Source organism: Empidonax traillii, unplaced genomic scaffold (assembly GCF_003031625.1).
Source record: "Empidonax traillii isolate 1590-97213 ecotype Southwest subspecies unplaced genomic scaffold, ASM303162v1 scaffold237:size1322474, whole genome shotgun sequence".
NCBI classification, from domain to species: domain Eukaryota; kingdom Metazoa; phylum Chordata; class Aves; order Passeriformes; family Tyrannidae; genus Empidonax; species Empidonax traillii.
This window is the reverse complement of record NW_020955430.1, coordinates 1,099,647-1,111,993: the sequence shown is the minus strand read 5'-3', so window position 1 is coordinate 1,111,993 and position 12,347 is coordinate 1,099,647. Positions and strand designations below refer to the sequence as shown.

Below are 12,347 nucleotides of genomic sequence, written 5' to 3'. Positions count from 1 at the left end.
TGGTGCTACCAGTCCCATGAGCCACAGATGTGATAGGATCACAAAAGCAGCACGTGTGATTCCATTAGAAAGACACAAACATTTGTGGATTTGTTTGCATACCACCCTAACCCTGTGGAATGCAGGAGCCTGGTCCCTCAAAGAGCAGCAGGAGCTACAGAAGCAATTGGAGTCCTGGTCGTTTTTGCTTCTAAGAGACTAAGCCTGTCCTGCTTACCCCGAGAACAGCAAGAGAGACTCGGCCTCAGTGTTACCTTGAGGAGCTGAGCCTGAGCACCCCAAAAACTGTGGCAGCACAGCCTGAGCCTGTGACAACCAACTGCCCATATCCCTAAAGTGTCCTGTTGGCCAAAGCCACCCTGCTTTGTCCCTGTGGGAAAAGGAGTTCCAGACTGTGACTGTCAGAGGCTTTCTGTGTCACATCAGGAGTCCAGTAAAACACCACTTGCAACTAGTGGAGCACATTTACAGGTTTGGATCAAAAAGGGTCCTGGCTTTAGTACAGACTCTTTAGTACAGGTCTGCATCATCAGTACTCAGTTCAACCAAAGACAACTGGTACGTCTACATTCTGCTCTTTACTACTGGTGACAGTTACTGTCATGTGAAGAGAAAAACATGTTAGTAAATAGACTTTTCTAGCATGAAAAGATAGAAAACTTCATTTTTTTTTTGCTAAACATATCTGCTTCTGCATACTTACAGGCACAGCTGCCATCAGTGTAGGCTTAAGTACAGTACAGTCTCCTTTGCTTCCCTTCTTAATTTTACTTGACTGTAAAAAAAAAAACAAAAGTCAATTTATGAAGCAGAAAACCAAACAGCTCTTTAAAATTGAGGGGCTAAAAAAAGAGGGAGATATATTATCATGTAATTTGTATCAATCTCTTCCCCTGTTCCTGCATAATTTTCCCCCCCATTGTGATAGTAAGAGTAATGATTAATAACTGGCACCCCCTCACCTGATCCGAGAGCGTGAGTGGGGAGGAATATCCGATCCTGCAGCCGTAGGTGATGCAGGAAACTTCTGCTGTCAGTTCTAACACGTGGGCCAGAGGCAAATAGCCAATGTAAGTGTCCTTGGGGCTGGGAAAGGAAAGGGTTACTAATTAACCACGAGGCACAAATGGACTGAAAATACAGTTTAACAGTTTTATTGTGTGCTTAGTTGTTGCTGTTTGGAAGACCCGGATCACAAGTAAGGCTTATTCTTCTGCAGGCAAAGAAGGATGTGATTTCAGCCACAGTGTGTAAACAAAATGGGGAGGTGTGACCTTACTGAAATCAGTATGAATTACAGGATTTGCCTTGTTTTCTAGGAAACATGAAGGTTCCTTAGTGCTTCACTGCTGTTTCCTCTCCCTGGGGGAGATTTCATTCCAGTTATGAAATTACGGATGAAATCTCTACATTTTATAATAATGACCAGTGATTTACAAAACCCTGTCAGCCATCTTCTTTTAAGATACATTTCTAGGAAGAGGGCTGATCACTGAAGTATTGAGGCTTATTTCAGGAAGAAACTGCTCAGAGACTTCTCAGCAAGACCCTTCTGGCTGTCACTGAACTGCAGCTTCCAGCCCCCCGTCAGAGCTGGGGCTGTACCCTCTCACAGAGGAGTGGAGCAACAGAGCTCATTTCAGCTCCTGAACCCTTTGTGACAGCACAAATACACCCACTGTCATGAAAAGTCTCCTCAGAACATTAATGTGAGGGAACTTGCAGTTGGTTTTACTGTCATCAGCACACAACTGATTCCTCCTCTGCTCCTTCAGCCAACTGCCCTGGAGCAGATTGTGCAGCACGTGCATGAGCCACAGCGGTGTCTGTAGGTCAGTGGCAGTGGTAGCCTCTGACATATTTCCTACACTGACTCGAGCTGCCTGAAAATGTGTTAAAAAAATTCCCCACGTTGCATTAGATGAGGAATCTCCTTCTCCAGTGGCATCCTGTGACGCTCAAAAGTGCAAAAATCCGCCACTGACCTAGAGCTAAGGGTAATAAAACAGAGTAGCAACAGCACATGAGAAAAGAGCCAGAAGGGCATACTTTTCAAACAGGGAAGTTCATAAACACAAGGCACATTTCTTATAAATTAGAGTAGTGGACTCACAATAAAATGAACAAACTTGATAACACACAAGGCCAGCAGCAGCATCTCTATAAATTTGCATACTTTTGGAGGTTCTGTTTTACCTCTCCATACACAACTAAGTGTTTCTTACCCCAGTCCAGGTATCCTCTCACACTGTCCTGTCATTCCAGCAATTAAGTTTTTATGCTGCATCATCACTCCTTTGGGTCTCCCAGTAGAGCCACTGGTGTACATTACTAAAGCCAAGTCTGTGGGAACAGGTCTGCTTGGCAGAATGCTTGCTAAAAAACACAGGAGAAAAACTGTTATTAATTCTTATCTACTTTCTGAATAATTATTATTTCTGTAATTAATCAGTCAGTGTGACAGTGTCTGTAGTCAGTGTGAAACAGGTGCTCCACCCAAGGCAAGCACACCGTGCTGCTGCATGGGCAGCGGGGGAGGCAGAAGTCAAGGCTGGAGAAAACAGGGATCTGTTTTTAAGAGGAAGAGAGGGAAGGCCGATTTTAAAAGGATTATGAAAATTTGGGCATCTACACAATCTGAGTGATACTTCTGTCATCATGGCTTACAGCCATATTCTTAGGATGAAAATCATTGGCTTTCATGGCTTTCACAGTGTCTGCAAGGAAAGCAGGTCTTTTAGGGACAAAACTCAACAAAACAACAGCCCTCAGAGTCACTGCTGGTCTCTACCAGCACCTCAGGCTGATCACAGATAACCAGCTTTGAGGAGTCTGTGCTTCCCAAAGCTCCTTTGCCAGTTTAGCTCCTCCTTTATTCAAAAGAGAGGAGATGAGGCTAAGTACAGACTGCTCATGAAAGGAAAACAGATCATCAGGACTGGGTTCTCCTTCCTTCTGTTTACAGTCACTCCTGGCTGCCCAAGAGAGCAAGGAATGTACTGGTTACTCCTCTAACCCAAGGTGCTTTTTAGCTACAGCTTGGTTAAGAAAATGGACATTTCCAAGCCAATTGAAAAAACCAAAACCAACCAACCACAAAATCCTTCAAGTGTTTTCTCCTCTTTTCTTAGGAAAAGTAGTGAAAATAAGATGAATAAAAGGTAAGGGTAGCAAAAAATGCAACACTGCACTGGGTTCTGTTTCATTTCCTAAAACAAAGGTGGAGTCTTAAATTATTCCGCTTATGGTTTAGAAGTTAAAACCAAAGTTTTATCCTGACATATCTGACACTTAAACAAAAGTGATCTAACAAATTTTTTGTTTATTTAAAGGGAGCCAGAGGATGAACTGACAATCTGCCACTGTCTCTGGTTGGACAGCTGCACAGCTGGGGGGTTTTCTGCTACACATCCCTCTTACCCCAGGTCTGATTTCACTGCTAACAGAGTTCTGATTAGTCCTCTCTGAAGTGATTCACTTACAGTTTTCTGGTTTGGCTCCCAGCTCTTCCACTGTCTGCATACTATGAATCTCCACGTTTTCAGGGTATTCTGATTTATTGATGGTCTTCTTGTCCACATAAATGATGTGTTTCAGACAGGAGACTTGTGGCAGTGCAGTCTACAGAAGAAAAACGACATTTTTAGCACTGCCTGTACTGCAAAATTATTATAGGGTTGCTTGTATCAGGTGAAGCCGGTACCAAATTACCTTAAGTTTGCTCTCAAGCAGCTCCACACTCGTGACCAGATATGATGCTCCACACTCGTTGAGACCGTAGGTCACTGCCTCTTCACCCAGCGTGGCATACAGAGTGACAACTGTCACAGCGAGGGAGAGGATGGGAGAGAGGTTAAAGTGACACTAAATGCAAGAGCTCTTGCTTCAGCTTCCTGGGAAGCACTGCAGGAGGGGAGGGTTATTATTAGCTCAACTGGGAATTTTCTAATTTTCTAACCCTTAAAGGAATTTGAGCTGCTCCTCCCACAGGCAGATACTGCTGGTACTGGAAGAAAAAGACAGCCCAGTGCAAGCAGAAACACAAGGCAGCAAACAAACTGAGCTGTGGTCACAGTACGGTGTGTGCAGACTGGGCACGTGAGTGCAAGGTCACCTTTGCACCTCACCAACAAGAATGTATGAATTAATTCCAATTAGACATTTCTGACAGCTTAAATAAATTTAAAAAAAAAGAAGAAAAAAAAACCCCAAACTAAACCCCATGTGTAATTGTCATGAAGTTGAACAGCTTATAAATGTCACCAAAACATCCACATTCTATCATATGCTTTTGTTTACCATTGTTCTCTTTTCTAATAACCATTTCATGTCAGGATACAGTCAAGAAATACTGTAAAAACATCCCACATTTTGGGGGGACAAATGGCACTCCTGACATCTTCAGAGTATTTAAAAAAACCCTGAAGAGTAACTGTACTGTTCTGTCATTCTAATATCTAGAACACTACTACAATAAAATCATAAAAAGTTTCATAAGTATGAGCAAGTTAATTTGAGAGATCTCCACAACACAGAGAAGAGACTGAAAACTTGTAAGAACCAGACCATCAGCAGAGGAAGTTTATGAAATTCTTACACCTTCAGTGACAAGATTGGCAGGGTCAAAATACTTCAAAGCCAAACCAGTGCTGAGAAATGGTTCTAAAATACATCAGAAGCAAGCAGGTCGAGCACTCACGAGGGAAGTTGTACTTGAAGCAGGTCAGGGCTACAATCATCCATTCTGCTCGGGTCTCACAGAATATGACAACAGTGCTCTTGGGGGTCAGTCCCAGGGCAGTCAGTCCACTCCCCAGGCGAGTCATTTTCTCATTTACTTCTTCATAGGACAGCCATCTGTAACTTCCTAAAATTAACTGGTGAGGAAAAACAATGAATTTTGGATGATAAGAAGCTGCTGGTACAGCTCTACCAGCTGATGTGAGTTGGTTCATAACAGCGTAAGGACACACTGCCATTCGTTAAAATTGCTTTCATTTTTCTTGCAGCAGAATAACTAGTGCATCCTGTACTCTGTTATTCTTTAACTACCATCAAATGGATGGTTTATAAGATGAGGACTGAAGAAGAGCTCTACAGAGACATGCAGTGTTGAGGCAAGACGCAAAGCAGCTCAAAACCAAATCAGAATTAAGTACAAAACTGTAAGTTTTACCTTTTTGAACACTTTCCCGTTTGGCTGCATTTCATTTTCCTCACTCAGTATTTCCCTGGTTCCAAGACAGTCCTTCTTGCCAAACTTTGCCAGAGCGTGGTCAAACAGCTTGTCCAGGGTGTCCGCTCCGGGAATGTTGATGTGTGCCAGGGAGTCCAGGTGGGTGACAGAGCGGTAGGGGCTCCCAGGTTTGTCCGAGGTGGGTTTAGCTTTTAACCGTTTGGCCATAGCCTTTTTCTTCTTGGCATTGGTGAGAAAATACCAGGGAATAAATACCAGCACACTGTACAGGGAGATCAACACGTACACGGGCAGCAAGAGAACGCTACACACGTCTAGCCTAAGTTTCATTGTGGGTGTTTAAAAAAGAAACCCCCTTAGGAAGTTCTGAAGCGAGCAAGAGCAAAGCAGCAGCGCAGTGGGGTGTGGGGAGAAGCAACAGCAGGTGAAGGTTAGGTTTGATTCACAGCAGCTGCTAAAATTTTAGTAACCTTTGAGAGCCAACAGTGGACGCCTGCGGGTGAAGACCAGTGCCAAGCAGAGAGCAGGAAAAAAAAAAAAAAGAAAAATTAATTAAATTAGTAATATTACAGTCAGTTCATTAGTTTTAGTCGTTCTAAGAGTTCACTTCAGAAGCATCAAGACAAAGGAGACTGAAGTAACTGATTTAAGAGGCCCGTACGCTGCACAATAGAGCACCTGCTCTGGGGAGGACACACAGGGAATCTTTTCCATACTTTTCACAGAATTTTCCCCACTGTCTCTGAATAGTTCAGGGCTGTTGAGAGTAACTCTGTCCTTCACATCAAAATATTGTGTTTAAGCTACTTGAGTAATGCCCCAATTGCGTAATTATGGGAAAGGTCAATGCTTGTTTTCCCCTAAGTATTTGTACTACAGAGAAAAGATACAGTAGATTGTTTTACTGCTTTTCAAAATATTATATCAACTTATATTCATACAATGGATCTCGATAGAGTCTTCAAAAGTCTACATGTTGTCATCTAAAAACCATATCATATTCCAAAACTGCAACTGCATTCCTGATCTCTTACTTTTCAATGTCAGACTCTTGGAAAGGGATTACACAGATTTGCTTTTCCACCTTCAAAAACTACTTCGATACATGTATTTCAAACTCCAGGTAAGGAAAATGAAATAAAATTTAACCAATTCCAGTCAATAAAAAACAAACAAACAAACAACACAATTTGGCAAGATTTTATCTGCATGTCAGAAATCTTTCCTCATTTCGGAGAACTGGGCCTGAATAAGGACTGAGGGCAAGTGGGAGAAAAACAAAAGCATCAGAGCAAACCCCAGGTGTGGCCAGAGCACTGGCCTGTAACTTGTCTGCACTGGCATGTGAGATAGAGGTGAGTGTGATCACCTGGCTGGCACACACACAGCTGCTGACACACACCTGGCTGGCACACACAGAGCTGCTGACACTGCCACGGTGGGGAGGTGGAGGGAGAGCTGCACTGACCAAGGGCAGCACCTCAGACACCCAGGGAGCAGCAGCACTGACACTCATCCCAAATCCAGGCTGTCCTGGGCACAGAATGGCTGAGAACAGGGGAACTCTCAGGGCTCCATCAAGAATTAAAAGAATGTGGGCACACCTCAAAATACACCTTTATTAATATATTGGCCACCCTCAGGTGATGAGGGAGGCTACAATTAACTTTTCAGATTAAACAAGACAACTGCTACAGACAGTGTTAACAGAAATGTGTCAATAGGCTGTTGGGGTTTTTAATAAGAATCCCAACATAGGCAGTTGTGTTGTAGCCAATATCAACAGCATTTAATGTAAGGTGAGATTAAGAGATCTGCAGATACTTAACATGACCACCATATTAATTTCTGTAATTACATCTACAGAATAAAATTATGTTGAATGACAATATAATAAACTAAGATAAGCTAAACTAAGCTCAGACTTGTTTGGAAAAAAAGTATTCTGCATGTTTCTTTTTATAAAAAAAGATGAATGCTACATTCTTTTCCAAACATACATGCTTGTTCATGACTAACTTCATCATCATCAACCCCAGCAGAAGAGAGATCATTTTACTTTCCTAAGCTCCAGTTCTCTGAAATGAAGATTTATTGTTATAAACTGTCATTGCAGTTAATTCAGTGCTCCAAACACAGCACTTGAGCTTGTACTGCAAACAGAATCAGCCGTGGCACTGAGAGCCAGTGAGGAAAGGTCAGAGCACACCCATGGTCAGACATGACACTAAAAAACAAACCCCATGGAGAGCTCTCCCTGCTCCTCACCTTCCAACAAAACCCACGTGACCAGGCACAGTGACCTGGATAAAGAGCAGAGTTGTCTGACAACTGCAAACTGTTTAACATAGTGACACAGTGGCACAGCTTCTCTTTGGGCTCGGGAGGAGCTTGGTCAGAAATTGTCCTACTGGTGGAAAACTTCTGGCTAAAAATCAAGAACTGGCTAATTCAGGAAGGTTGCATTTCTTCTATTTTGGAATTTCAAGTTAATTTGAAATGCTTTTGCAAGTGTTTATAAAACCAGAAAACTCAGCTAATGTGTACATATTTGTAATAATTTAAAACAGAATCATGATTCTATCCTGACAAAACTCGGCTGTAATTCTTAATAGACATCAGCTGGAAAAACTTAGTGAGTCCCAAAAAGACACCCTTGGCTTTTTCCCTGGAACCCATGTAAAAGCTGACACACACACAGGAGTACTTACAAGGGATCTGACAGTGCTGACTGAGGGTTTTTCAGGGTCAGTTAGATCTATATTAAAAAGAAAAAAAGAACATGTTAGAGGTTGGGAATTCTTTTGCCTTGCAGAAAGGAGGAATCTTTAGAATTTCCAAACACAACCCATAAAGGAGGAAAGCAATTGCATTATTGGAAAAGATTAAGCTTCCAAACTACATTGTACAGAGAGAGACCAAGCTATGAAAAAGTAGTTTAATTTTTATAGGACACTACCCCCTCCCCCTCCAAGTTTAAACATGTTCTGAATAAATTTATGAACAGCAGCTTAATGTAATTTAATTAAAACACATCAAAAAAAAAAAAAGGACAAGAAAGAGACTTTCATATTCCATATGGTCCATTCTTCTGCCTGAAGGCAGAAACAACAAGACCTTTCTCATCCTTGACAGATGAGTATCAGTAGAAAGATGAACTCAGGACTCCCCACAGCACCCACTGCCCAAGGGAGGCACAGGGAACATGAAGCAGGTTTTGGGTGCTGAGGTAAGAGAAGAGTTTGCAGAACAAAAGCACAGTTATATGGGCAATGAGGCCTCACTGGTCCCATGACCAGTGAATGAAAGATGGCTGTGTGTGACTGCAGAGACAAGGCTCCAGAAAGTCACAGCATAATCATTCTCTTGGACTACTGGGTTTTTACATACAGAAAGCTTGAACTGATACTTAACCTACTTATGCTTTAATAGCTTTCCCCATAAATCTAAGATTTCAGTCGATTTTACAGACTGAAGCTGAGTTAAAAGTCCCTTGCAAAATTCTCCTACAAACATTTTCTGATGAAATGTGAAATAAAAGAGGTGCTGGAATGTTTTTAGTGCTCCTGGCACTTGCATGTGGCTGTATAAGATTTTGATCCCATACAGGACCATCCCAAACTGGTGCTAAATAAATACTCATCATATTTTAAATATAATGGATAACAGTCTGACATTCTCAACTTGCAAAAGTGCCAATTCCATTTGGTTAGAAGCCAAACTTAGCTATTCAAATTACACCTCATGCCTTCAATATCCCATTTAAGTTTAATTAGACTTTAGGAGAAAAGATGAGATGCAACGCTCACATCAATGCACCATCAAGGATACCTTCAAGGCAAAATAACTATATACTACTGAAATACAGCAGTGATGTTCTCAGTAAACTTCCTCATTCTTTACAAATAAAAGAAAATTTAGAACTTGTGACAAATTTCACAGTATCGAAATAGAAGTGCTATTTAATACTGGAGTATTTAGAATATGTGATATTTTCTACTGACTTACAGAGGTCATTATTTCTCCTAACTGTTGAACATAACTAGCCTGTTTAGGTCTTTCTCTGGCTGTTCTGGAAGCAGCAGCTCCCAGGTTCTTGCTGCAGGAAATGCACATTCCCAGCAGGAGCGACCTGCGCGCGTCAGGCCTGACTGCAAGAACAAACCAAACCCACCAAGAGGAGAAGCAGCTTCTCTCCCAGAGAGCTGGGCTTTCAGCATCTCCAAAGGGTTCTCCTCAGGTGAGAAAGCTCCTAGCAATTTTGAAACGGTCTAGAGTTGATTTAACATTTGCAGTGATGTGTTATGGTGTTCATACGCAAAGCCCACTCCCGAGGTCGTGTTTTCCTTACGGCTGTTACGTGCTGGGTGTTCACAAAACTTTGGTAGTCCAAGCCTACTCCTGGCTGACACTGCACTTCATGCACTGCCAGAGATGGAAGAGATGCTCTCAGTATAATCTGACTTTGACATCCTCAGTTAAAAGCTCCAGGGACAGAAAATCTGCACCACTCTATTCCTGTCCCGTAGCCAGGGCCACAGAACAAATGAAATCAAAGCCCAGGTTCTAGGACACAAGGGACACTCCTCTCTTCCTAATTTAACTGATGTCTAAAAAACAAATGGCTTTTTTTTAATAGAAAAACAGCTTTTAAATAGTCACAAAAGCTTATGGGATTAAGTAAGAGTAAAGTGTGCATGAGGACAGGGAGATGGTTTATGCCTCTGAAAGGAGAAAATGCCCCAATCTCCTCTGCATTTGCCTCCTCAGAACAAAATCAACTTAGCACTTGCATACACTACTAGAATTTCTAAGTGTAACTCAAAACCTGAAGAAGTACCTGTGGCTAGAAATTTTACCCTATGCAGTTTAATAAGACAGCAAACTATTATCTTGACTAGGAAAGGCTTTAATTGGCCCAAGCCTAAAGCACTGTAAAGGTTTAATATTGAAAATATATGAACAACAGTGTTTATTGTCCTTCCTCTGGTGTTAAAAAGCTTGTCAGGGATTCAATTTACTCTGTAACAGCAGGATTAGAAGAACACACAACTTCTGTCTACTTCCAGCACTGTGTTAGGAAAGTCATCCAGTAACAAAGATGACATTAGACAGGAAAAGGGCAGTGTTCTAGTTTGTGAAGAAAACTGGAATCTGCAAAGCAGATTGTTTTCTGTTTAAAAACAGCACTGGAGGAAGTCTGGTTCCTCTGCAACTGAGCTCTTGCCAACTTCAAATGGAGACACAATTCTGGCTTTAGCAGAAATACTCAGGGTTGACTCCATCCAGGAAGTTCTGAAATCTTCCAAAACAATCCAGTAAGAATAAGTAACAACTGTTTCTGGAACTTCTCTAGCATTTGGGCAGATCTAAACATTCTGGAAACCACAGCAAGCATTCAGAATTTGTAAGTGGAAAAGTGGTTTTACACAGTAAAAAAAAAAATTGAGTTGACCTAAGTACGTGAGTTATTAGTTAGTCAGTTTTTGGAAGGGAACTTCATCAGTATCTACTCATCCTGAACTTGTTCCAGTGCTAGGACTGAAAGAGGCTGGGGTTTCAAAAAGAAATTACAGAAAGACTGAGAAATACCACATTGCCAGGAAGATGCAGCACACTTAAACACAGTAAACAAACGAGGGTCATACCCTGAGGCTCTCTACAAGTTTTGATTTTCCAGATTTATACCTGGCACACATAAGAACGACAGAACACTTCTACAGCTTAGAAAACTGTGATTAAGTAGCAATAAGAGAAGTATCTTGTGGCTAATTACAATTCAATTTGGGTTAGAAAGGCTGAAAGAAAAAAAAAACTAAAGGAAATGATTCAGTTTTGACATCATGTCGGTGTTTTTATGAAAACAAACTCCACCAATATTAGTGCAAGTTACTCATGGTAGAAAAAAGTTTCAGGAGGCCAATTTTTCTTACTTTCTCACAAGCAGATTTCTACATATCTTCCTCTTGCACATTTGGTACATCACAAAGGGCAGTGAAAACTCCAGAGATAACCAAGTTTCAGAAGTACTTCTGTGCTCTGGCAATACAATAGTAGCTCAAAGCCTGAGAGTAGCTCAAGCGTCTTCCTGTACAGTGTAAATACTGGCACCAGTGGCCCAAAAACAGAGAGAGGGGAAACTCAGTTGAAGTGGATTCTAATGACAGTTAATGCTCCCTGTTTAAATATATACATTCTATTCGAAATAGCAAAACCACAAGTATATTAGGAAGTTATGTTTCTCTTACTGCTGTTTAAAAAGTAGTTAATACAATGTTTTATTTAGCTACTAACAAAGATCAAATTTATTTTTGGTTTCAGGAAAAATATTATTGTTGTCCCTTATACTCACAGCTTCCATTTACTGCCTCAGAACACATGCACTTCATGTCAATCAGAAAAAAAAAAAATATTTTCTAAGTGTCAAACATCTGTTGCTGCAGTAACGGAAGCCAGCCCAGCCTCACTGGCCCAGTATTTCTTAATTATCCAACAGCCCGGTGTGAAACTCTCTCCTAATTTGTAACACAAGGGCAAGCAAATATTGGGTGAAAGGGTGTGAGCTGTTTGCATGCCCCAAAGGGAGAAAAGGGGAAAGGCCAAGGCAAGATTCCACAACTGAAAACTGTCCACTGAGGCTACCTGAACTGGGAAGGTGCTTCCTCCGGGCTCACCTGGTAGCTTTGCTGGTTAAATCCTGTCCAGACCCTGCTCTGGAGGTACCTGAGCTCCCTCCCCGCACTGCCTTGCACGGGCCGGGCCCAGCTGAGCTCTGGTCACGGCTGGGACACACGGCCAGGCAAGTCACAGAACCACAGAACCATGGAATGATCAGGGCTTGGAATGGACTTTAAAGATCATCCAGTCCCACCCCCCTGCCATGGGCAGAGACAACTCCCACCAGACCACATGGCTCAAGGCCTTATTCCAGCCTGGCCTTGGACACTGCCAGGGTTGGAGCATCCACAGCTTCTCTGGGCCACCTGTGCCAGTGTCTCACCACCCTCAAAGTGATAAACTTCTTCCTAAGATCTAAATTTCTCCTTTCAGTCTGTACCCACTTGCCCTTGTTCTATCACCACAGCCCCTGATGAAGAGCCCCTCTCTGGCTTCCCTGTAGGCCCCTTCAGACCCTGGAAGGTGCTGTGAG

General features: G+C 42.1%; 1 protein-coding gene across 2 annotated transcripts in view; it reads right to left on the bottom strand.

Annotated features, from left to right (window-relative positions):
- The window catches only part of ACSL4 (acyl-CoA synthetase long chain family member 4), a 33,236-nt gene that overhangs the window by 7,300 nt on the left and 13,589 nt on the right, over positions 1-12,347 (bottom strand). The window contains exons 2-9 of one of the 2 annotated variants that reach the window (XM_027888418.1): positions 7,909-7,956; positions 5,177-5,416; positions 4,700-4,877; positions 3,712-3,821; positions 3,483-3,621; positions 2,226-2,376; positions 963-1,086; positions 704-775 (exon numbers count right to left, since the gene is read on the bottom strand). In XM_027888418.1, coding sequence (XP_027744219.1) covers positions 704-775; positions 963-1,086; positions 2,226-2,376; positions 3,483-3,621; positions 3,712-3,821; positions 4,700-4,877; positions 5,177-5,404 — 1,002 coding nt within the window. In that variant the 5' untranslated portion in view covers positions 5,405-5,416; positions 7,909-7,956. Of the gene's footprint in view, positions 1-703; positions 776-962; positions 1,087-2,225; positions 2,377-3,482; positions 3,622-3,711; positions 3,822-4,699; positions 4,878-5,176; positions 5,691-7,908; positions 7,957-12,347 lie in introns of those variants that run through there. The other variant, XM_027888417.1, reaches the window with a different exon arrangement.